At 39.4% G+C, this 26,296-nt stretch overlaps 1 protein-coding gene across 1 annotated transcript in view; it reads left to right on the top strand.

Moving 5' to 3' along the window:
• cacna1bb (calcium channel, voltage-dependent, N type, alpha 1B subunit, b) overlaps positions 1-26,296 on the top strand; it is a 177,019-nt gene that overhangs the window by 126,086 nt on the left and 24,637 nt on the right. Inside the window, exons 29-35 of the mRNA XM_078286375.1 lie at positions 4,225-4,321; positions 6,030-6,190; positions 7,233-7,370; positions 20,812-21,013; positions 21,899-22,063; positions 23,362-23,472; positions 24,953-25,036. Of these exons, the coding sequence (XP_078142501.1) occupies positions 4,225-4,321; positions 6,030-6,190; positions 7,233-7,370; positions 20,812-21,013; positions 21,899-22,063; positions 23,362-23,472; positions 24,953-25,036 (958 nt within the window). The remainder of the gene's footprint in view (positions 1-4,224; positions 4,322-6,029; positions 6,191-7,232; positions 7,371-20,811; positions 21,014-21,898; positions 22,064-23,361; positions 23,473-24,952; positions 25,037-26,296) is intronic.

The raw sequence follows: 26,296 nt of genomic DNA, 5'->3' as shown, positions 1-26,296 counted from the left end.
CTTATCATCACAGCCATAGTCACGATCAAAGATTCATATTGACATTTTGTCTGTTTGTGTTACATAAGTGTGTTTGTGTTACATCTGTTTTTTCGGTTACATAACCGCAATTATTTGTTTTCCATTTCTCTGATATATTTTATGTGTACGAGTAGCAATAATATACATAATGCAGAGTAGGGCAGCACAACGAACGAGAAAATAAATGTGCTCTTAACAACTGCAATTTCAAAGATGCATAAGTTTTCATAAGAGGGAAAGATGGTCCAGACAGATACAACGGATTCTAGTGTTATCAATAATATTCAGCGTACAAATCAAGTTGCTAATCAAAGAACTCAACCAGAGCCAAATGTAGATATTAGCCATCTTTATTGATTTTTTTTAAAAGACTTAAAAAATGTCAAGTGATGAAAAAGAATTATGAGGGAAGACCAGAAACCACATATTCATAGCAAAAAAGCAATATATTTTGTCAGTATCTTGCTTACTTCTAATACACAGCTCATCCTTGAACATGCTGCATGTATGACAGCATTCTGCTGCTGAACTGGCTCAGTACAGTGTGCTGTGTTCCTGTCCTGATATGGATGAGTCAGACTCTGATTCCCTCATAGAGGGGTTATCTGATGGACACATTTCCTCTCCCTCCCTCCTCCCTCTCTCCCACTCCCGCCCTTCTCTTCTCCACCATTCTGTCCATCTGATCGTCTCTCTCAACTGCTCACATTCGTGGCAGATAGGCCAGTCATAGCTTGTACCCCGAAATCTGTCTGTCTTATCAAAAGTGTCTTCTTGTCTTTGAAAAAAACATCCATGGAAGGGCTTCTGCAACAACATTCACACTTCCAGAATACTCTCTGTCTTTCACTTTACACATCCAGAATACACATTTTCATCATTTTATCTCAGTATTTTATCAGGCTTTTCTACTTCTTTGCTTTTTGCACTTGTAATTAGTTTAAGTGCCTCTGTTTGCCTCTTATCCTTGTTTTCTTTATGATGTGCTTTGATGTTCTCAATTTGTAAGGCTACATAATATCATTGTATCTTCATGCCTGTGTGATATTGTTATCTGCTTACAGTGCTTATTTTGCTCTGTCTTTCTTTATATGCTTGTTTTACTTTGTCTTTGAGGCAGTCATAATTTCTTCTGTTCTTTTGTGTTGGTCTATTTATGTGTCGTATGTTTCTGTATGGTATGGTGTGTGTGTGTGTGTGTGTGTGTGTGTGTGTGTGTGTGTGCGTGTGCGTGTCTGGGTGTATGCTTATCATTGCTTTTCCTCATCAGATCGCAACAAAGCGTGGCCAGGTGGGAACTGTCCCTATCTACCTTTTGTTATTGACTCCCTTGTCCCTTGTCCCCAAATGTCAAACTCAAAATTTTCCTTTTATCAACCTTTGTAATGGAATTTCAGCGTCTCTATCCTGAGCTGCTTGGGATAGCCATGATTCCCCTCCCCTCTCCCTGGTCCCCCTCTCAGTGAAGTGACCCTCTGTCCCAATATTGGGACATTAAGACAATAAGACAATATTGGGAACTCTGCCTCATAGCTTTCAGAAGATCAGCGTTTATATCAACGCAGAGCTGGTGCTCACCTACTAGTATGAATCTGCACTGAGAGTACAAAATATTAAGAACACCTTCCTAATAGTGATTGCCGCTTCCCTTTTGCGCAATCCAAGATGTCTCAAAGCTTAAATATCCCTTTTTATCTTTTCACCATGTCCTTCATATATTTCTCCTCTTCAATGACTAAAGTGGATTTAATTGGTCAGATTACTAAGGGATTATAGCCTGCAGCTGGATTCACCTCTCCTGCCCTTCATCGACATCTCTGCTTCATTTTTGCAGTGGATTTATAGGAAAATTAATAAGGTATTATAGCTTTCACCTGAATTCACCTGGTCAGGCTATTTCACTGAAATAACAGGTGTTCCTTATATCCTGTACACTCAGTGAGAACAAACCCCCCCCAAAGACTCACAATTCAATACCGAAAATATTTTTTTCTATAAAAACCTACTGTACTCTTATCCTGTTATTTATCCTCGATATTTTTACACACTTGCAGTATTGCAATGGCCAGTTCTATCCTAAAAATGTATTATTACGTTCCGCAGAATTCCCCATGTAATTGAATTGAAAGACCTGGTAAAATGCAAAGCTGCCAGATAGGAGACTCATGCATCCTGTTTTGCCGTGGGAGTAAAGAACAGAAGGCAAAGTGCTTCTGCTCTGTTGTGAATCACACAACTGATTGGATGTCAGATCTCCCATCTGTAAACAGGAAATGCTCCTTGCTCTCACAAGGGGCAGCTGAGAAGACCATAGTCATGGTGACTGAGGATGACCTCACATGCCTGGCTGCTGAGCACATGAAGCAATCAGTGTTGATCTGCGCTGCTTTGATGTGAACACACAACCTCGTACACACACACACACACACACACACACTCACAGGCACTACATCTTCCTAGCCCACGGCTCTTCTGAAAGCTATTGGGAGACTGTTCTCGCCATCTAAATGTGTTGAGGTCCTTGAATGGCGAGGACTGGCATTGACTTAGCGGATTGCATGCCAGGGTAACCAAGTCATCAGAGCATGAGAGCTGCATGCCATTTTGTTAGAACTAGAGTTTTCCATCGAGAAGGAAAAGGCCCCAAGCCTAAAATGTATGGAACCATGCTTCTCTCCTGTTTTGAGTTTATTTTTAGTAATATGTAAGGGCTCAATAAACTTGACTTGAGACTTGTGCACATGGGTCAATTGCCCAGTGACCTCAATACTTTTCATAATTCTCACATCCTCTTCACAAAGAAATCCTCCCCTCACTAGTTAGTATGGACTTTTATCTCAAGTCATGATTAAATATTATATTGCAATATTAGATGTTAAAATGAATATCCTCAAAGTGCAATACCCTAATTTTTTCACCCACCATGTGTTCTGCTGAGTCCCTTGGTCCTCCATACACCCCACTGGCCACCCAGGCATCATTTCACAGTATATTTAGAGGTTTCAGTTGCATCCACATTGATATACACCATGAGCTGACTTATCTGGGCTTATGTGTGTGTGGAGAAATGGAAAGCGAAGAAAGGAGAGGAAGAGGAGAGAAAAGCTCAAGAGAGCCCAAAAGATGCTTCAGAGTAAGGAGCCATAGGTTTTAAAAACCTGCTGAAATACTGTGACCACTAATCTCTCCTGAGCGTACATGCACGTGATTAGTGAGCACATACTCGAAATGCATTGCCTATAGTGTGCATGTATTATATAGCTATATTTACTGTTTCATGGCCTGTGTATAGCTTGTGTGTGTGTAGCTTGATTAAATTTACATTTACAAAATTACATTAGGAATAGCTCCTCAGTCCTCATTTTTCTTGTATGCTTTCGCCCTTCTCCGCACCCTTCACACATGTACACATGGAGTTATGGCTGTACACACATCCATATGCACAAACACATTGATACACACACACGCTCGCTTTCTCCCTCTCTGATCTCTGAAGTTTACTTTTTTTAACAGTCGCTCTTTTTCAAGGACCAAATTGCCAAGGCCACTGTCAAAAAACGAAACACTCTTTATCGAGGACGTAGAAACAGCCACAATGTGTGTGCCACTGGTCAATTAGCAATTCCTCTGCCACTGTCCTTGGCTAATGTCACTGTTTGTATGGATGACGGCACAGCTATATATTATTAGCATAATAGCTAGTTTCTAAACCCCCATTCTATGACCTGTTAGCAAATCGTGCAGCGACTGCCATGACTGACAGCAGTGGTTCCTGCAAAGAAGCCGCCTCCTGACCCAGGGGCTGATTCTTTGTGTATTTATTCTACAAATTGTAAGAATTTTGTACGTTATTCTACAGAAATAAAGTCTTCCCTTTATATGATTGGTATGTTTCTGTAGAATAGCATATCTACTCACATGCATGTACTCTACTAACAGAATATATATGTACTCTAATCAACCTTTGTTATTGTGGGCTGGGATGAGAGGGTTTACATGATTATGGGGCTATTTGTGTGTGTGTGTGTGCATGCGTGTGTGTGTGTGTGAGAGAGAGGGAGAGAAAGAGAGAGAGAGAGTGTCCCTGTGTGTATGTACCCGCTTGTGTGTCTCAGATGTCTGACAGTGAGTAGAGGCAATCAAACCTCCTCTCTCACTACATAAATTCCCTGCCCAAGCTAACAGTATTTTCAATCTGCGCAGAGGGACTAAAGGCAAGGACATCAACACCATCAAGTCCCTGAGGGTTCTCAGAGTCCTCCGGCCTCTCAAGACCATTAAACGGCTGCCCAAGCTCAAGGTACAGTAATGCCATCTGTCACCTGCCAAGTCCATTTTGAAGAAAACCCAGAGCAGCTGGTGCCATGGCCGGTGACAATTTAGTCGCACACAATACCCCGAGTCAAATGCATTTAAATAGAGGAGGAATGGATAGCCTATATCAACTTGAAACAGTTGATAGGTCATAGGTCTAAATTAAAGATTTTAATAGTTTTGACCTTTGGGGGTGTGCTGTGTAGTGGAGGAACGGGAGAAGTTAAGTTCACACAAATTAGAGTGAATAAACGTCTCACAATCTGGTGTTGTCATTTTAAGTGACTTAATATTGGTCTCTTTACTGAAGCGGGTCTACGCATGGAGGCGTATTGATATATTTCCAAGTCCCAACACATGCGCACATACATTTGACTTCAGCTATTGGTGCTTGGCTGTGGACAGATGGTGGATGACACATTAACTGATGCTGCTATATGTCTCAAGCCACGCACATACAGAGGTTATACCACTTACCTGCGTGTAGAAAATCACTTACTTTAGAAATGCAGAATGACACATCCCAGAGTGCTTCCATATTATTATAACGGGATCCACTTCAATCAGCCTACAAGAGAAACATAGAAACCAAAGAAATCACTCAGAGATATAGCCAACTGGGAAAAACTGCAAAATAGGGTAGGAACCAGATCATGGCCTACACACAGAAAAATAAAGGTGCAAACTTGAAACTAATTCTAGAGAAGTAGAGAGTGATGCCATAGAAGAACCATTTCTGGTTCCACAAAGAACCTTTCAAGAACCTTTTAATATCCCAAAGAACCATAAAAGGTTGAAAATAACCAAACCCCTCCATAGCATATATTGTGCATTTGCAAAAGAGGGTATACAAGGACAGATAAACAAAAACACAATGCAGATGTCTAAGCAAAGGAGTGCAGAAATGCTGAAAGGTTATTTGTGGAACCAGAAATGATTCTTCTATGGCATCAGCATTCAGTACAATATTGAAGAGACTGTATTAATGATGAGCTAATCACATCAGTAGGGCTGAAGAAGGTGTGTTGTGACCTCTCAGACCTTCACTGTCCATCTTAATATAATAACCTGTCAGGGCCTGCTCATTTGCTTTTTAGCAATGAATGAGAAAAATGCAAATGTGTCTCCCATCAAGGCAAGACCCCTCAACTCCTTGCTCTGATGCGATCTTGACACATCGATTGATGTGTGGGGGAAGGCAGCTGATCAGACAAAAGTAATGGATCTGAAAAAAAAGATAAAAGATCTTATTGAAGTAATACAAGCGAGATGATTGAGATAGATCAGAGTTGGCAGAGAAGTCGACGAGTCTCTTGGATACTTGGACAAAGTGGCTTGACAGACAGGCTGGCAGAAGGGGTGGGGGGGGGGGAGAAATATGCTCCGTCCTTTACACTGGAGACAAAAGCCTTGATGGTGATCATTCATCCGGCAGCATATTCATTGGTTAGATTGCACACATGCCACGATAGATAGACAAAGCACTTCATCTCAGTGAGTGATCACAACACAAGCTGAGAAACAGAGTGATGCCATATGGGAATAAAGTAGAGAGAGAGAGATAAAGAGAGAGGGACTTCATACAAGTACATGTGCATAGTGTATGAATTCCTTACATTTATTGATCTGTATGTGTGTTTGTGTGTGTGTGTGTTTGGGCATACACGTGTGCTTGTGTGCATGGATATTTGCAGGCTGTGTTTGACTGTGTCGTGAACTCTCTGAAGAACGTCCTCAACATCCTCATCGTCTACATGCTCTTCATGTTCATCTTCGCCGTTATCGCCGTGCAGCTCTTTAAGGGAAAGTTCTTCTACTGCACCGACGAGTCCAAGGATCTGGAGAAGGACTGCAGGTACACAACAGAGAATTGAATCATCGGAAAGCCAATTACAGGCAAAAGGGGGGATTTAGGCATCTACACACAGGGTCAAACACAGACACAGACTGATAATGTAGAACATCTCCTACTTATTTATTGTTATTTTAATGTTAAAATGTTCCATAGTCTGTAGCTTTAACTAAACTAGACTAAACTAAGAGAGGATAATACACTGGAATTTTTGCACATCTGTGCTGTCAAGCCAAACCAGATGGATCTTGACAGGAGTTGAACAAATCAAACACGTAAAAAAAATTGTGAGGGCTGTGAGGAATCTACAGATTAGGTGGCACAAGACTGAATCCTAAAAACAGCAATGACTGAACTATTCTGTACATGTGAACATGGTCAATAGGACTTAAAAGGGATGTGACACAGGATACTCTGATCAAGGGATTTTTACTCTTAACATCAAATCCCATTGCTTTCTTTTAGACAAACTGTGTGATATCATAATTTTAAGGATCAAACAAGGCTTAAAAGCATCATTATATCCAATAAATAGAGACACAATTTGAGGCCCTTTTAAGAGACTCACACCCTTTCAGCATTACATATAAATGTTATGTTTGTTTGATTTTTTTTTATTTTTTTTTAACTTGGCCAAAAGTTAAAAGGGGGAAGGGTAATTTTCTTTAATGTTGCAATCCCAGTTTCAAATATTATTTTCTGTATTTTAGAAATACAAATTATACAATTAACAAAATACATTTCTCATTACTATTGTTGCCAGTATTTAGATTTTAATTTGATAGATTTGTAAAAAAAAATAAAAATAAAAATACACAGTATCAGTATATGACTTATCAATATGCTGACTCACTATTATGTCTTCCTTTATCTCATTTTCCCTCTTTCCTATGTTTCTCTCTTTCTCTGTGCCTTTATTTTTCACGCTCACCCTTGTTTTATCTCTTACTCTTCTTTTGAGTATATGTCCTTTCACCTCTTTCTCTCTCTCTTCCCGTCTCTCACTGTTGCGCTCTCCCCTCTTCTTCCTCCCTCCCTCCATCAGGGGTCAGTTCCTCGAGTATGACAGGGACGACGTGGCCGCTCAGCCCAGGGAGTGGAAGAAGTACGAGTTCCACTACGACAACGTTCTCTGGGCCTTCCTCACACTCTTCACTGTCTCCACCGGAGAGGGCTGGCCAATGTAAGTCAAGCAACACAGGATGACATCCACATATTTATAAGTTAGTCAAGTCAGATTTACAGATGAGCTCTGGTGCATAGAAGATTTCCTATAGGGAAGTAAAGCGTAAGGCTAGCTCATTAATTAACCACAAAAGGTATAAAAGAAAGAAAGAAAGAAATCCGCTATGCTATCATAGTTTATCTCCCTAGCATGGTTGACCTAACAACATTACACACTGCATCAGTGACAAATCAATAATAAATGAATTTAGGTAACCTTTTTATTAAAAATACACAGGTACAATTGAGGTTACTTATTGCATATGTACTGTAAATACCCAAAATATAGTAAAAAACTAAGGTGGCAAGATGGGAGGTTGTATGAGCTAGATAAGCTAGATAAAATAGCAGTTCACAAAACTCAAGTTTGAAAGGGAAAAAAATCATATTGCTTATTTATTTGATGTACAAACATTGAAAGATTATTGTTTAATAAGTTAGCATGTCCAAAATGGGAGGTTAGGGCTGTGTCAAACTAATCTACATTCTGTGAAAAATGACATTCCAAATCTGACATTTATGATATTAAAATAAGTTTGTTGTTAAATCTTGCTCAAATTCAGTATAGAGGAATAGTATAGAGGAACTATCCTATAGTACAAATGCCAAAGCCAAATTCTACATTGCATAGTTTGCTTATATTTTGCAATGCATGCTGTATTTAATAGGGTGGTTTATACCAGATAGAACGTTGAGTTGACCTTGCTTTGGTTAAAAAGTATAATTCTCAGACTGCCAAACTAAACTTCAATGCTTTCAATGCAGATTTTTTCTGAAAATTTCCAAAGCCACTTACATGATTCAATTGCTAATGAACCGGAGTCTTGAGGTTTTGAATCCAGAAAAAAAAATGACTTTGTTGTTTCCTTATACCAAGGCTCTGGATATAACATCTATATGCTAGTATGGTTAATGCTATTATACCTCATCTGTAATCTGTAAGCCTATGAACTACACTTTCACCTTGCTATGCGATTAATTCTGTACTGTGTCCTTTAATATGTATCCATTTTTAAAAAGTCAAGATTTGGGAAAGAAGAAACAGTGCTACAGAGGTGAGGGGTGCTGGTTGATAAGTGCGATAAGCTAATGCTCAGAGGAGAAAGTGGGCTGTTGATCCTTATCATTAGGCCTGAATTATTATTTACGTTTGAGTTCACTGGAACTTACAATTCAGGAGTGCCTTAAATGTTCTCCTCCAACCCTATCATATTAATCATTCCCCTCTAACTTTCTCTCTTTCTCGCTCTCTCTTTATGAAGATCATTACCCCATGCATATAGCTTTATAATTCAGATGGACAAAATATATCACAAGTAAAAAAGAGCTAAGTAGCTGTTGGATTAGTCTAATAAAAATGTCTTCTTTCTCTGATCTGGCAAATAATTATTGGCGGCAAGCAATAAGCAATGTTTTTCTGAGATATGATAAAAAATCATTAGAATATACAACAAAATCATGTCAAAATTCCCATTTTTATAGCACTATATCTTGACACTAAATGTCAAGATATGGTAGAACTATATTCTGTATCATAATCATAATCATAATAATAACTGTGTCACTCAACAAAATTGCAGAGTGCTGTAAAGTGAAAGGAACAAAACAAATACACATTAGCTATAATGTGCACTGTTGGCTCCATTAAGGCCCACTCTTTAGAGCAGTTACATATCATTTGTGTGTGTGTGTGTGTGTGTGTGTGCATATATACATAAATAAAAAAATAATATTGAAACAGCTCAACAACCACTAAGTACACCATAAAAATGAAGCCACATTGGACTTCCAACAAAACAAAACAAAAACAGAAGTAATACTATTACACAATGAAAAGAATAAGTTATCAGTTAAATGCAAGATAATTAAAATTAGTTCTCAATGGTCTACCAAAAGAGCACACAAGTTTGTTAATTGTTTTCCTCAAAGTTTATGCCCCAAATGCTCAATCACTTTTTGTCTTCAATCTACAATTTTGAACATAGCTATGAATACATGTAGGGACTTATAAGCTCTGTCATGTTTACTGCTGAATCAATGAATATTAAAATCAAACTTGAATTCAACTGGAAACCAATGTAAGGTAGCTAAAATGGGAGTTATTCAGTGGCCTGGGAGAAAGCTTTCAAAATACTGACATCTAGAATCAACATATCAAAAAAGTCTCTGGAAGAACAAAACAGATAACTGGAACCAGCAGGCATAACAGCTGCAAATAATGTTATATCCTTGTTATATCCTTGTTATCCATGTTAGCATGTTATCCATGCTAACCCTAAACCCCATCCTAACATGCATAATACTGCAACACCACTGGAGCCCAATGGGTCTTACAAGCTTCGGCTATCTCCAGAGGAATTTTCCAATGCATCACACGGGAGAAACTACTCAGATTTCCCACCTCTGTTGACTCCAGAAAGACCTGCGGAACATAATTATGAATGTTTTACTACAAAGCTGGATGTCATACAACAGCAAGCCTCTTACTCTGGCCCCATCTGAATGGGACCAACCAAAGAGCCGGATCTAAAATGTAGAAATGTGAAACCCTGGGATTCCTGTCAGCCTATCCTGGTGACCAGAGGCCTAGCAGCTCCAATTATCAGAACCAATACCCTAAACAGGAAGGTCCCAAGGCTAAGTTAGTCTTGTTTGATGGTTGTGATGACTGGGAGTTCTTGGTACCATCAAAGTCCTGTAAATAACCCCGGCTGTGAGTGCAATCCCTACTAAATTCATGGTGAGCACTGGAGCTGAGACCACTGTCATCTCTGAGGTCCTATACCAGAAGCTCTCTGAGAGTGACCATAACGACCAACGGAAGACATACCTTCAGAGGACTGGGGTTGGAAAAGACATGTCTGCAATGAGTGGACTCAAGGTGGACATCAAGAATTTTTTCCAGAAAGGTTGCGTGTTTCATCCATGTGGCTTCAATACACCACTTGATCCTACTCAACCTGAATCTTATGAGGGTTGAGAATGTCATTGTCTATTGCAAGACCTTCATTGGGAATGAGCTTGCATGATTATTGGAGGCAATGGACAAGATCACTGCTTAGTAAGGGTGATTCTCGATAAATGATCCTTGCCCCTGGTGGCTGAGTTTGTGGGATGGAGTGAAGTCAAGGATACACTACTGGGAGTCCTAGCTGTTTTCAATCCTCTATCAAAGAAGCTGTGTCCTCTGGGAGTAATGGCACTATCATGGATAAATGGATGCAAGTCTAAATTTGAAGTCTCTGAAGCAGTAAAGCTGCCTTTACCAAAGGATGAAACACACCCCAATGAGTCTCCTTGTCTAATCCAGTTGAAAAGGGTGAGAAATGCAGTCCTGTGAACAGCCTGAATGTTTGAAGGAGCCAATCTCTTGCCCACTCCCCTTGGGTATTTATCATCTCTTTCATTCTTGATCTTTCATTCAGCTATTGGCACATAGTATTGGGTAACCCTGGAGCCTGTAGAGATGTTTTGCTCAATAACACCCAGACAGGTCGCACCAACTGACACGGGGGCTTGAACCTGGGTTCTTCATTGGAAGGACTCCCTACTTACTACACCACTCAGGGCGTAATGGAGACGTAGCTGATATGACTGATCTTTGGGAGAGGAGTTGATGAGAGCATGAGCCAGTTTATAGATGCCATCCAGCACCTTCATGGTTATGGCCTGAACCTGAAGCCATCTAAGTGTAAAGTGTTGGGCCATATCTTAAGTGACAAAGGTATACATCTCAATCAAGTGCTTATCAAGGATGTACAAACCTGAATGCCCCCCACCAGAGTTGCAGGCCTAGGGTAGTACATATACTACCACATGTCCCAGTCTTTGTAGAACTAACAAATGTACTCAACAGTCTCCTCCAGAGGAAGATTTGTATGGATCAGTGACCTTCACTCAGCATTAGCAGAAGTAAATGCTTGCTATAGAGGCCTCCAGCCACATTGTTAGAGCAGTATTGTCACAACTTTATTGGATTGAAGAAAGAGACATTACTGGTGCAAGTAGCCACCTCATGCCAGTTTAGCAGAGGTACTGTGTCAGCAGGTGGAAGATGGTAGCCGTTGTGCAGTACATCAATCCGACCACTACCTACATGCCCAGAAGTACCTTCTGTGTATATAACATAACAGTTGCAACTGGTTGCCAAATAAAGTATTATAAACAACCTGAAGGTCAACTGTCCACTGGCTTGCATTTGTCCTTAAGAGAGAGAAACAGAGAAATACACCAGTGACCATGCCAATGGTCATGTAGTTGGAGAGAGCAGGGTAGATGCCCCAGCACCAGATCCCAACTGTGAACATGTTGCAGCCTGAAGAACTCTAAAAACATTGAATCTGTGCTGCCTGTCCTTCACAAATGGAAAGATATGGGAGGGAAGTTCTGGCTTTGCTGGTCCCAAGTTGAGCCAAGAGGTTTTCTGCGATCACCGGAGTCAGAGTCAAAGGTCAGAGGTCTCATCTCATTCTTACTGATAATTGTTCTGGCCTCAATGCAATCAAAGTGTTACAACCTTGCTATAGTCTGAACCAGTTTGTTCATGCTGGGGAGCATCTTCGAAGGAGTTACCACTGGTATGTAATTAGAGGAAACATTCATCCATCCATACATCCATGCCATCACTGCAGTGCTTGGAAAGCTGCAGGTCTTGTTATGTAAGAGAGCCAAACTGCAGAACTATCAAGATGGAGCAACTCTGGATCATATCCATGTGGACACACTTGGCATATTTCACATACCCAGCTCGGAAAACAAATATATCCTCATTATTGACCAAAACACATTGAGATAATGCACCACAACTGCCTCAGGCCCGTTAAGTGATTCCTGTATGGATTAAGCATCACAATAACCAAGTCCTACAGAAAGGAACTAGAAACTCCTTTCAGCCCGCCTCAGAGGGCAAGATGCTTAACCTGAGCATCTACCAGCTTGCAATAACAGCAAAGAAGCCTTAGACTCTGAAGAAAAGCAAGCAGGACAGAAAAAAAACACAGGTGGTCATCGTGATGAGGACCAGAGTCAAGAAGACAAAGACATAAAGGAGAAAAACATAGTGAGACACTCTGAATATGAAATTCATAAACCAGATAGATATGGCAAATGAAATAATGCTGACTACACTGTGTAGTTAATAGTTGCCCAAACGGTTCTAGTCAAAAGGTAAAAGAGAGCAGTATATTTTTCATTAAAATTGTTTTGATAAAAAATGTTTGATAGCATTTGAAATGTAACTGAAGCATTGTGGTATTATTTAGTGGGGTTTTTTTTTGTTTTTTTTCTATCACTTGTACTACCCAACTGACCTCTCCCTTTCTTAGTTACTGAGCATGCTCTGTCTACATGGGCAGATTCTCATTTGGTTGATGTACTCTCATGAAGATTTACTCAAGATTCAAGATTCAATACTTTATTGCCATATCAACAGAGTTGATTGGAATTTGTCTTAGTGAGCTCACTTAAACACAGACAAACACATAGAACCACTCACTTATAAAACACATAATACATTCAAAAAAGAAAGTATAAAACAGATAGATAACATCCAAGCCATAAAATAATCATAAAAGCATAAAACAAATGGGTAGAATAAAATAAACTCCAACACATAAGTACACCATGGGTAAAACACTAGCACCTGTAGGGGAATTAGCTGCAACATCAAACGACCCACTAGATAAAGTGCTTCAAGTGCGTAAGTGCATAATAAAAAAGCGGCCTGCACTGCTAAGTTTAGAGCGTTAAGGAGGCGAACAGCTTCTGGATATGTGCTATTCTGAAATCTGGATGTTCTGGTCTTAACACTTCTAAGTCTTTTTTGAGAAGGCAGAAGATTAAAAAGGTTGTTAGCCGGGTGAGAGGGGTCCTTTAGAACTTTAAGGCCCTTCAAGGATCATTGCATTGATGGCCTCAGCCCTCTGCCTGAGCTAATGTACCCTGAGCATATTCATCATCTCTGTCAACAACTATTGATGTTTGTCTGTTTATTTGATTCATTGTACTTATCTGAAGATCAAAAATAAATGCTGAACTAACAATGCTTGTCATGATCATCTTTAATCACACCCTCAAACAAGTAGTGACAGCACAATAATATCTTGATAACAACAAGAAAGAGCTAGCAAAGTAATTTGCCGCTTAGATGTATTATATTTATTAAGTTTGGTATACCTATGAAATATTAAGCTAGTAGGCATGCTAGAATCAGTTGTTGCCTGTCAAGCAAGCAGTCACAGGTTTGCCAATAAAGTTGCTAGTTATAGGTGGACTATCTTGTTGAAAGTCACAAGTGAATCAGTGAGTGAGAAAAGCACAAATATTACTACTGAAGAAAAGTACAACAGCACAGATTTTTTACATTTGGTAAATGGCTATTTTCATAAATCGCAGTTGTTCATCAAATGCTTTGTTAGTGGAGCTTACTAGCTTTAGCTAGAATATGGAGAAATCAGAGGTAGGGAAGAAATATTCATTTCATACACTGAAATTGGCAGCCAAATAGGATTTACATCACTTGAGCTGGGACACACAGTGTGGGTGAGACTACTCAGGGTGCGACAAACACTGAAACACACTGAAGCAGATGTAAACAATGAATGACTCAACTGGTGTGACTCAACACCAAATTATCCTTCGAGATTGTCAAGAGATGAGCAAAGTTAGAAGGCCCAAAAGAAAAGTGAAAGAAAATGGATTGAGGGGTATATACTGGTCTCGTAATATAAAGTTGTTGACTAAAAACATAATGGATAGGTGAACCACTTCTGTGAGCAGGTCTTTCCTCAACATCATGGATTTTCCCTCCTATCCAGTAGACTCTGATTTGGACCCTGTCTTGTAATTTGGCCTCCAGGTCTGCTCATCACCCAACCATCTCAAGGACAATTTGGGCATATATTTTACATTTTTTTACAGAAACAAAACGGCACTAACCACCACTAGACACACCTAATCTAGTTAAAGTCTGACTTGGAACAACCTCAGATTTCTCACCATTAAATCCAGCCTTTAATGCCTGTTCTTCTTTATGACTATCAAGGCTACATGTATCACTGGGTTTCACAGGCAAATGCAGCTGTGTATTATCATAATATTATTGTAGTATTATGTGTTCAAATTATATGACCAAGTGGGAACTTATAGATAGAGAACAAAATAGGACCTAAGATGGAACCTTGAGGTACTCCACCACTAAATTATACTGTAAAGTATATAGAACTACCAAGGAAACAGAGAAATTCCTATCTGAAAGATAAGTTCTACACTAATAAAAAAGAAGTGTCTGTAATGCTAACAAAATATCTAAGACAATCAATGGTACGATCAACAGTGTCAGACAGTGCTAAGAATGTTCACCAGTGTCATCAACAAAACGATCATTTATAAGTAAAGCAGTTTCATATGTTGAAACCATAAATAATTCCCTTGACATTTTAGGCATCTATTTGGCATGAGCTGCTATTTGCTCAAAAGAGCCTTAAGAAGCATTCAGTTGGTGAATAACAAATCATAAAAAGGTGGTGCAATCTGATTTCTTATGTTCTTAATTTTCTTGATAAAGAAAATTAACTTCTTACATTCTTAAGGGAAAAGCTAAATATTTATAATCACTGGAACATTAACAACCTGATCAGTTCTAGAGTTATGGTTGCTCTCTAATAAGATTTAAAAAAAAATGCTTTTCTCTTGCAACCTCAAAAGCAATATTGAATTCTGAAATCTCCTCTACGTAAAGAAACACAATAAGTTTTTCTTTTCTGTTCATTTTTAGAACACTCTTGTAATAGCATGAGTATGCACCTTCTATGATGTAAAACCAGAAAGTGGAAAACTTTTCTTCTAGTTTTAAGTAGAGCAACTTAAGTTAGTTTAGCCAAGCAAATATTTTTTAAAATTTCCAATAGATTTTCTGGTAGACTTTCTGTAAGAGAATCGGAACACAGGTGACGAAAAAAAAACATTTTCAAATGTATTTGCAGTGATAGAATTAATTGTACAAGACAAGACAAGAATCTTGAAAGGAATAGGAAAAGAATATATAAGAAGCGTATTACCAAGTTTGAGTTCTTCCTGTTATAGATTGTATAGGATTGAACAATTCAATCAGATTTTGAAAGAAAAAAGGAAATTGTCAAAACGTGGATCTAAGAAAAAAAACAACTGAAGTCTAAGAAATCGAGGAGGTTGGAGGTTGATGTACCAATAAACAAAGAAAACTTTTTTCCTTTGTCATCTTGGTATTGTTTAGGTTAAGGCAGTTTTTTTTTATGTTCTTTGTTTGAAACATTTAAGACTCAAAAGAAGAGAATTCCCCAAATGACACAGGCTTACAATTAAAAGTTATACACATCAATGACAACTGCACCACCCCCACAACCAGTGAGTCTGGATTTCTGAAAGTAAGATAAAATAGAGGGACTGGCTTCATGTTAGGAGTAAAATTCATTGGAGTTCCACCATTTCTGTCATTATGAGGAAATTTGGACTTATTATTTAACTTATTGTTCATCAAGAAGACCAGACTTCACAATCATAGTTAGAGCTTGATATAAATAGTTACCATTGAAAAATAAAGTTGAAGCCAAAGAGACAACTGACACTCTCTTCAGGCCTGCTCAGCATTTCAGACGCCACATTGGAACTAGACCTATTCACATTACATTTGACCCTAAATCTGCTGGGGTAGTAGCTTGATGGTCTATCAACATGGGAGAGCATTGCGAGGATCTTTGGAAGGAGCTCTGAAAGTTGGGTGGAGGGATCTGTCAACTCTGGATTTGCAGTGGATGGACCTGTCAATTCTGGAATACATGTGAGAAAAGGACTTGATATTTCTGGAAACTTGGTGGAGTAATCTATCTGGATATTGGCCGTGGGAAGGATCTGGCATCTGTGGAAACAGAGTGTAGGAGGGACCTACATCTCTGGTAACTGGGTGGAGGAACATGCAGACTTTGAATCAGGGGAGGAGGAGAAGGAACCTGGCTTCTTTGAAGAAAAAGACAGGGGAGCCCTCATATATCTGGAAGTAAAATAAGCGAAATGCTGGCATTTTTAAGTGGACAGTGAAAAAGGTCCTTTATCTCTCTGTGAGAGATTGAAAAATGCTGCTGACACTGAGAGGTAATTAAAGAAATTAGAAAGTAAAACTAAGAAATTAGAGGGATTGATTTTGTTTTCAATCTTATATCTTGTATTCACTCGGGGTTTTAACTTGATCTATCACTTGATTGACCACCATGTTAGTGTTCTGTTTACGCCAACGGGACAACTGCTCCATTCGGGTCTGCTCAGCAGTTCAGAAATTTTCAGTCATTCAGTTTTAGGTGTGAACATTGTGATCATCTGTTAGCGTAACTGATGCATAGCCTTTGCTTTTGTGATGCTATAGATGTTAGACAACTTGTTTGTATCTTTAGTGGCAACACTCCTTATGCTACGATGTAACAGTGGTAAGGATCTCCTTAAGAAAAGGTGGGTAACATGGGAAGTACTGGGTTTGTTGTTGTTGTTGATTCCATGCCTGGGTTTGCAACAATTTTCGGTGTATTTTGCACAGTGGGGAAGTCATATAAAGGGGAATTAGGTCATTGAGCTGTGCTGTCTGAAAAGGGTGTGCTGGTTGACTCAAATTGGGAATCACATAAGCGACACTGCATCTTTGGAAGTTCTACATATGAAGGGGAAAGGATCCCTGATTGCTCTGAAAGTTGGGTGGAGGGACCTGGCAACTGGAAACGCTCACATTGGAGTGAGAGGGGGACTTGATATTTCTGGAAATTCTATGGAGGAAAATCTGACAAATCTGGATATAGGGAGTGGGAGGAACCTGGCATCCCTGGAAATTGGATAAGGAAATGTGGAACCTCTAAATAATGTAAGGAGGAGGAACCTTGTCTTTTTAAAGAAAAGGAGGAAAGTTCTGACATCTCTAGGAGGAGAGGTGAATCCGTGCATTTGTCAGTGAGAAGACGGAAACGGAAAAGTGTCCAAATCTGTCTGTGAAAGATGAGAAAATGCTTCTCTTGGAGGGATCTGTAGGGGGGTCCTGACTTACATGTCCTGGTATCTCTAGAAGAGGAGGATCAAGTCTTCTCTGAGTTTGAAGTGGAAAAGCTTTCTGCTCTCTGTGAGGAAACAATGGCGATTCATCATGATGGTCACAATTCCTAGTGTGACGTTGTTTGGTAACTTGTAAGCTATGGGTGTCTGAATGTGTTGTGCATATTATCCTTCCTTTGATGAGTTTGAATAGTTAGTTCTTGTGAAGAGCCACAGACCCATTAGAGACAAGGGCCGTTTTTCAGTATTGTTACAGATGATGATATGAAGAGATGTGGAAGCAGAGATGATGACTTTTGCCTAGGATGCTTTTCAGCTGCCTGAAGCACGGCTGCCAACATCATGGGGGGCCACAAGTTCTTTCATAGTCTTTAAATTGTTAGTTCCAGTGTGTATAATAATACTTTTAGTCCTTTTCAATTTAATACTAGTCAGCTATAATGTCAGCTATATTTATATGGCACATTTTCAAAATGCTGTAAAATAAAACAACAACATAAAAACCCAAATGCTAACAATGAAGCCTTGCATCACTGGATGCATTAAAGCCTGCTCAGCAGATCAGAAGTGGTATATTATAACAACAATACAAAATATAAATAAAATAAATAAATACTAGTGAATATAATAAAAAATAACAAGATAGGCTTCAAAATCCACTCAACATTTTAGCATCATCGTCAACTTTAAGCCAAATGGACAATCAGTACTCACTCATTAAGTCCCACTCAGCAAAATTCAGAAACCTTACTTGACAACAAACAAACAAACAATACTATAGTAGCGTAATGACAGTAATAACAAATCGGCTAACTGAAATTTCATAAAATTGAGTTTTCAGTTGTGACTGGTATTTCCTCTGGTGTGTTGCTCCAAAATGTAAGGGCTCAATCACAATTTGTCTTTTTCCTTTAATAGTCAAAAAGATCTTTCTCTTATCTAGGAAAATGATTTTATTCAATAGGGGTCAAAGGTTGTGTAATATATGTTCATCCCAAACCATTTATTGCTGCAAAAGCAACCAATAAAATCTTAACACTGATTTTAATATCAGCTAGAAGCCAATGTAAGGTAGCTAAACCGAGAGTTCATATTCAGCATAGCAATAAAAACAACATGGCTACAAATTTCATGACCATGTGGGAGCATATAGAGAATAAAATACAGTGCAGAATAGGATTGAAATAATCCACAGCTAAATTGTGCTGAGAAGGATGTAGAACTTCCCAGGACAACAACTTTTTCTAATTCTTAAGACAGTTGGAGTAAATTGGAGTTTAGAAATAGGTCTTGAATTACTAATATATACTGGTATAATACTGATATGTTTATTGATATACTGATAAATACTGAGAATAGAAGGGTCCAGACTCTAAGAAGTGGTTTGGCAAGTGCATGTTTGACAGATGATGTAACAGAGCAGGTGAGTATTAGGGTAAATAGCTACCATGACTCACTTTATTTATCTATTCAGTATTATGTGTAAGGGCCATAAACAGCATTTAATATGTTATACAGTAACAAAAGTAGTTATGCTGATAGGTGACATTTCAATCAGTATCAGGTGTTGCAATTTGAATTCTTATGTGCTCAATTTTCTTGAAGAAAATCAAAAAATCATTCTTAAGGTTCACTATTTGTAATCAGCAGAGCATTCAAAACTGACCAAATTTAATAAATAGACCTCTAGGGTTATGTTAGCTCTGAGTAATAAAATTAAAAAATTAAAAAAAATTATCTTGCAAGCTTAAATACAACATTGGATTATTCTATCAATTCCTTATGCATGCAAATTCACTATTTTCTTTTTGTTTTATCTTGCCTACACTCTCTTGAAATAACACAGATATGCTCATTCAGCCATAAAAAAAACATTTTATTTATTATTTATTTATCACTTTTAAGAGGAGCAACTCTATCTGGTGCAGCCAAGCAAGTGTTGAAATTCTCTGCTAGATTGTCTGGTAGACCTTTGTAACAGAATCTGAACAGTTTAACACTCTGCTAGAATTTACCAGCAAAAAAACAAAACTCTCACACTGTCTCACACATCTTTAGTCACACGCCTCTGTAGGTATTCAATTCATCTTGGTAGGAGAAAAAAAAAAAAGATAATACCAAGATGACATTTTTTTTGTTTGTTTTGTTTTGTTTCTGGACTGTTTAAAGTGTGATCAAATGTGATGAGAAGATCATTAGAAGAAGTGTATGAACAAGTGAAATATCTTGCTACAGATTGTATACAACATTATTAAAAGATTCAATTAAATTTAAAAATTCTTAACTTCATGTATTATTTAGTAAACATAATGACACTGAAATCCATAGTCAAAACAAATCCAAGAAGTCACGTGAAGTTATTATATTTTGCATTACAGATTAGTTTCATTAATTTAAAAAAAAAAAAGATTTAGAAGTTTATATCCTGTCACAAATATGAGATTATGAGATTCAATTAGGTTTTAAATTCATAATCCAGTGTTTTCTTCAGTCAACCTGTAGGGATATTGTAAATAAAAAAATCATCCCTGTAGCCATTATCATAGATGAGAGATAAAGAAATCAGAGATGGAATTATGTTTTGTGCAATACATTACATTTCTAAATCTATAATCTACTACTATATAATATTGATGAACTAATCATACACACGGAGAGAGAGCATTTTGAGGATGTTTTAGAACAGGCGCTGTAACTCCCTCACCTCTGTAGATGCATTGGAAGTTAGACCGCTTGATTCCTTTTGCTGCAACCTCTCCATAACTCTCACTGTGAGGATTGGTGGAGACCTCTGTAGGGACAGTTGACTGGTTATTTTGGGACAGGTTGATTGGTTATTTATCAAACATGGTTGATTCCATATCCAGAATTCAGTACAAGTGAGATACAATGGCACAAGGGGAAAGTGGGGTAAAGCGGGGGCGGGGTGGGTGAGCTGTCCTCTCTGAGTAGGGTGTGCTGGCTGTCTTAGGATAGAAATCACTCAAGGGACTCGGCATCTTTGGAAGCTCTAAATAGCAAGGGGACGAGAGCTGTGACCGCTCTGAAAGTTGGGTGAAGGGACCTGGAGACTCTGGACAAACTCTGGAACTGAGGGACTTGAAAATGAGGGAGGGAAATTTTATGGAAATTTTGGTGGAGGAAATCTGACGAGGCTGGATATAGGTCAAGGGAGGGACCTGTCGTCTCTGGAAATAGAGTGGAGGGACCTGACTTCAGTTAATCTCCAAAGATAATTTACAAGGCACTACTCAACGGTATAGAGCCTACCATGTATTTCCTGGTGGTTGGCTGTGTATGAGCCCCTACACGGTTAACCCTTTCCTCCCCTCCAGGGTCCTGAAGCACTCGGTGGACGCCACCTACGAGGACCAGGGCCCCAGCCCGGGCTTCCGCATGGAGACATCTATCTTCTATGTTGTCTACTTCGTGGTGTTCCCCTTCTTCTTCGTCAACATCTTTGTGGCTTTGATCATCATCACCTTCCAGGAGCAGGGAGACAAGGCCATGTCGGAGTGTAGCCTGGAGAAGAACGAGGTGGGAGAGTGGAAAGTGATGAATGTACACACCATGCAAATCACTGCTTTTTCTCCTGGGTGTGATGCCTGGAGTAATATGAAACCCACCCAAGTGCTTCATTAGATCTATAGAGGAGAACCACAAAGTAGCATCTGTGTCTCTCTCTCTCTCTCTCTCTCTCTCTCTCTCTCTCTCTCACTCTCTCTCTCTCTCTCTCCCCCTCTCTGTCTCTCTCTCTCTCACATACACACACAGACATCCAAAAAACAAATCACATAAAGATTGATCACAGCTTAATAAGTATACATTCAGACACACACACACACACACACACAAACACACACACACTCTCCTGTGATTGAGACACACAGATTATTCCGGGAGTAGCAAATGTCTGTCTCTTTCATCATGAATGTTGCCATCTTTCACTGCATATCAATGCAAATCAGAGCACCTGTTGATCTATTTCTGAACAGCACTCCCAGACAAATTACATCTAACATGACTTACAGCTCCCTCAGACAGAATAAAGCACTGAAAAATAAGAACCAGTCAAAGTTATTTTCTTCACTCCCTCCATCTTCAGTTCAGAGGGACTTGGTTAGAACCACAAAGTACTGGCCAGTGATCACAGAGCCTTAGTTTGTAGGCTCCTCTTTTGATATAAAAAACCCTTAGAAAACCCTCCAGTGGCGTGCTAGTTATCTTTCATGTTTTTAAATTTGATTTCCAATGCTTTTCTCTTCTGTGATGATTGGTGGGACATTGCAGAGAGAGAGAGAGAGAAAAAGGGAGAGAATTCCCATATGATTTAGAACAATGAATTATTTGTTGGTATCACTTACATAATGCACTCTTTGTTCTTTTATTTGTTTCTTTGTCTTTCTTAATTACGTCAAACAGAGGGCTTGCATTGACTTTGCCATCAACGCCAAGCCGCTGACAAGATACATGCCAGAGAACAAGCAGTCCTTCCAGTACAAGATGTGGAAGTTTGTGGTGTCACCGCCATTTGAGTATGCCATCATGACCATGATTGCCCTCAACACAATCGTGTTGATGATGAAGGTCAGTGATTCCTCCTAGGAACGAGGCAGAGCGCCACTGCCTGAAATCATATGTGCTAAAATATCTCTCAGCCGGGAAAAGTAATGTTTTGGCTGAGTGATACTTGTTTGGTTTCCTGCACGACATCCAGCATTCTACTGAAATATTAAAAGGAATTTGAAAAGCTATTTCCATAAATCTTTACTATTTAATAATTTAGATTAGATGTTCCTAAGCTCCAGACTTCTTAAGGCAGAGATACAATTAGGACAACAGTACCAGTCTGTTCTTGAAACACGGTCAACACTGCAAAATCAAACAGCATACCACTGTGCCACATCTTAAGCCTGCCAAGCTCTGCTAGCTGCTATCAGACAGAAGTGCTGGTATCTTGGCAGTTGCTTTGCTCATCCACTTAGAGTGAAAAAAAGAAAATAAGATAGCCAACTTCGCTAATGCTACTTGCTATCAGAGAGAAGCACTGCTACCCTGGCAGCTCCAACAGTATTACCAGTATTAGTCTTTTTTTAGCACAACTGTCAAATGTTGTTTGAAATCAAGAAGCTGCAAGAATGGAGCAGTGTAGAAAAGTGAGAATATTGATGAGCATGCTGGTAGGAATTAATTGCTGATGAATCTCTTATTGATAGACAAGCTTGAAGACTAACCTCTTCTGTGCTAATATTATGAGATTTGCTGACTAACATCCAGGTATTGATTTGTGCATTACTCCCTAGGTGAGGGACTTTACTTACCCCAAGGTCCGTCATGCGGGACCATCTTTACAAACACATGATTCACAGCCAAGCTTTGTTCAAACACACAGAATTTATTTTAAATTCTAGTGAAGATCTAAAGGTTTCCAAAGATACGAAATATGTCATGCTTAATTACAGGGTCGATGCACAAGACATCTAGATTTTTTCCATTTGATGTAATGGTGCAGCCATAAAAAAATGGCATCTTGGTTTTGAATATTTCACTCAATATAAGTGTGATATAGCTTCAATGAAGCGCTGGAACAAACAGATACAGAATATGTATGCGACATAGTCGTACATTATGGAAAACATTTTTTTTCTAACTTTGAAGCTACTTAAATAGAAATTGAAACTGAAATTGAAGGGGAAAGTCAGAGTGCAAGGGGTTAAAGATACCAGGGACAGGGAGCGAGAGAGTTTATGTCTCTTGCATGTGTGGCTGTTTGTCTGTTTGGGGACAATGAGGAGACAAGGATGCTCCTTTAACAGACACACTTCTCTTCCTATCAAATCTGTCACAGAATATTTTCAGTGTGCTTTTTCTCCTCTGCCTCTCAGTTCTATGGAGCCCCAGTCCTGTACGAGTCCATGCTGAAATACCTAAACATCGTCTTCACAGCCCTCTTCACACTGGAGTGCATCCTCAAGATTATTGCCTTCGGTCCACTGGTGAGCTGTCAAGGCCACACACTGTACTGCAGTCTACACGCCAGTCAATATTACACTGTGGTATCGATTTTCTGATTACACACGTCGGGGAAAATCTCTTTGGATATGCGGAATAGGCAAGAAAATAGATTTTGTGCTCAGACTGACAGTGATTGCTCCATCAAACTGCTTTAAATGTGCTTCTGGCGCAAGTCAATTAAACCATGTCTTTGTGAATCTTGAAATTATTTACAAAATTTCATACATCTGTGGTCTCAAGTGCCAGCAACAGAGACTAACAGGGTCTTTCTAAATGATGAAGAAACTGATGTAGAGCCACACTCAGAGAGACTTGGAAGGCTGTGTCTGGATGGATTGCGGTTTTATTTGTGTAGAAGTACATACTAGCTGGCTGGTGCCCAGAGCTAACAGGGGTAGCAGAGGATGTGTTACATGCCAGAGAACAAGCAGTGAGTCAAAGAGTGCAAAGTGACGTTAAAGTGTCGGATGGAGGGGTGAAGGAGAGTGGAATATAGTGAAGGAAGAATCGGATGAACGGACGGAGAGAGCACAAAGCAATAAATCTTCTTCTGCCAACGTGGGGCCGTCTGGCTTGCGGCGAGGCATTTCATCTCTGGCTCCATCCCATTTATGAGGCCCATTTATTAAATAGCTTTTTTCACACGTCGCTTACCTCCACCTGTTTAGCGGTTAAGACCAGACGGATGGGCCTGTGTCTGTTGGTGTAAGCTCTAATGCTGCTGCGTCTCTACAAAATCCAGCGCTAAGGGGCCTGCAACAACCTGCGCCCTCAGGACCTGAATGATTGACCTGTCCTAGGGGATCCATGCCACAGGCAGTAGGGTAGCTGTTAGTATTATGCAGGGGATTGTGTAAGCGTTTGTGTGTGTGTGTGTGTGTGTGTGTGTGTGTGTGTGTGTGTGTGTGTGTGTGTTAGATTAGGTAGATTTGTGTGTGCATAAAGTAGGCTATGTCCACATTCATGTGTGTATTGGTGTTTTTGTGCAATTAGACCCACAGTGTACAGACCTTTTAATGGAGCTGTGAAACTGGCTCATTTAGAGCAGTCTCATTAAAGGCTTAAAAGGACTTGCTCTGTAGAGTGTAGCCTGTGAGAAGCATATTTCCCAGGTTTTATGCTAATCACAGTAAAATGTCTCTGCTCTCCATCCATCCTTTATCTTTTTCTTTTCTCTCTCTCATCTATCTATCTATCTATCTATCTATCTATCTATCTATCTATCTATCTATCTATCTATCTATCTATCTAACTGTCTATCTATCTATCTATCTATCCATCTGTTTGTCTATCTATCTATCTATCTATCTATCCATCTGTTTGTCTATCTATCTATCTATCTATCTATCTATCTATCTATCTATCTGTCTGTCTGTCTGTCTGTCTGTCTGTCTGTCTGTCTGTCTGTCTATCTGTCTATCTATCTATCTATCTATCTATCTATCTATCTATCTCTTTCAGAACTACCTAAAAGCATCGTGGAATGTGTTCGACTTTGTGACGGTGCTTGGAAGCATAACAGACATCTTGGTCACAGAGATTAAGGTAAGTGCTGTGGTCGCCGTGCGCCGCCTCAGTGCCCTGACACCCGTTTCTCATGGGTCTTTCCGTAAACGAGTGTCAGCCTTAAGTGCTACGCTCCCAGCGGTGACCGAGGCTGTGTCGCGGCAAGGCAGCATGCTGAGATGCAGGAGGTGGTTTTAGTATAGTGAGGAGTAATTTCTCGTTTTGAATCTGAAGTATATTGATGAGGATTTTTTACTTGTACTGAGAAAGTAGTTTATATACAATAGTTTACATACACTAGGAAAATAGTTTACATGTAATAGTTTTCATAAACCATCATAATGCCTATAGAGGTCTGTTTTTTTTGTAAACAAATCTTTCACAGCCTCAAAATCACATTTGAAAAGTCATGTTTGGCTCTCTTACTGTATGCTGTCAGTCCTTTTCCAATACCAAAAAATCAATACATAAACAAAGCCAGTAGTGGGGTGGCAGTTTTTCAACAGGAGGTGCCTTACTGCAATTACAGATCGGGGTATTAAGAGAGCTTGGTGCTGATTCCCTGTGTTGGATTAGAATAGAGCCAGGAGCAGCAGGCTGACTTGGAGGAGATGGTGGGATAAAAGCATTCGCCTCAGATTATGGAGGTTGTGGACTGAGAACTTTGTTAGCCGTATATTGTGGCGTTCTTTGTGGCAAAGTCTGTCTCTCTTTGTGTGATTTTCTCTTCATGTGATTGTCAGTCTTCTGCTTCTTCTTTTCTATCTCTTTCTCTGGCTTTCCTTCTCTGGTTTTTGGTCTCTTTTACTGTGTTTCCATCCTCTGCTGTGTCTTTCCTGGCGCCTGTGCCCTCACTCTGCCACCCTCTGCCCCTTCTGTCACATCTGGGCGCCTCTAGACGGTAAGTGGCTCTTCTCGTTGGCCACTGATTTTGTCAATTCCCCCTGTCTTTATCTGTCTTGTTCTCTCCCACGGTCTAAGTTTATAGGATGTACTTCCTTAAAAACCTTACTCAGATATTTAAAGTAATGTTGAACTTTGGTATAGTACCTTGGGTTGCGTAGCTTCCTGGCCATGATATAACCCCAAAATCGACGAGACAGGACTTTGATAAAGCAATATATAAATATATATTTACAATTATTGGTAAGGGTATTATTTTCTTCGTTCCTTCAGCATAAGTTTCCTCCGACCGGATTTCAGTGTTACACTTGTTCAAACTGAAAGGTTTTATAAACATAAAGACAGCAATTCACTTAAAAGCAATCCAGCATTCTGCTTCGCTCACATTCATTAATG

Source organism: Centroberyx gerrardi, chromosome 2 (genome assembly GCF_048128805.1).
Source record: "Centroberyx gerrardi isolate f3 chromosome 2, fCenGer3.hap1.cur.20231027, whole genome shotgun sequence".
NCBI classification, from domain to species: Eukaryota; Metazoa; Chordata; class Actinopteri; order Beryciformes; family Berycidae; genus Centroberyx; species Centroberyx gerrardi.
Note: the sequence above shows the minus strand (reverse complement) of the source record. Positions and strands in the feature narration are given on the sequence as shown.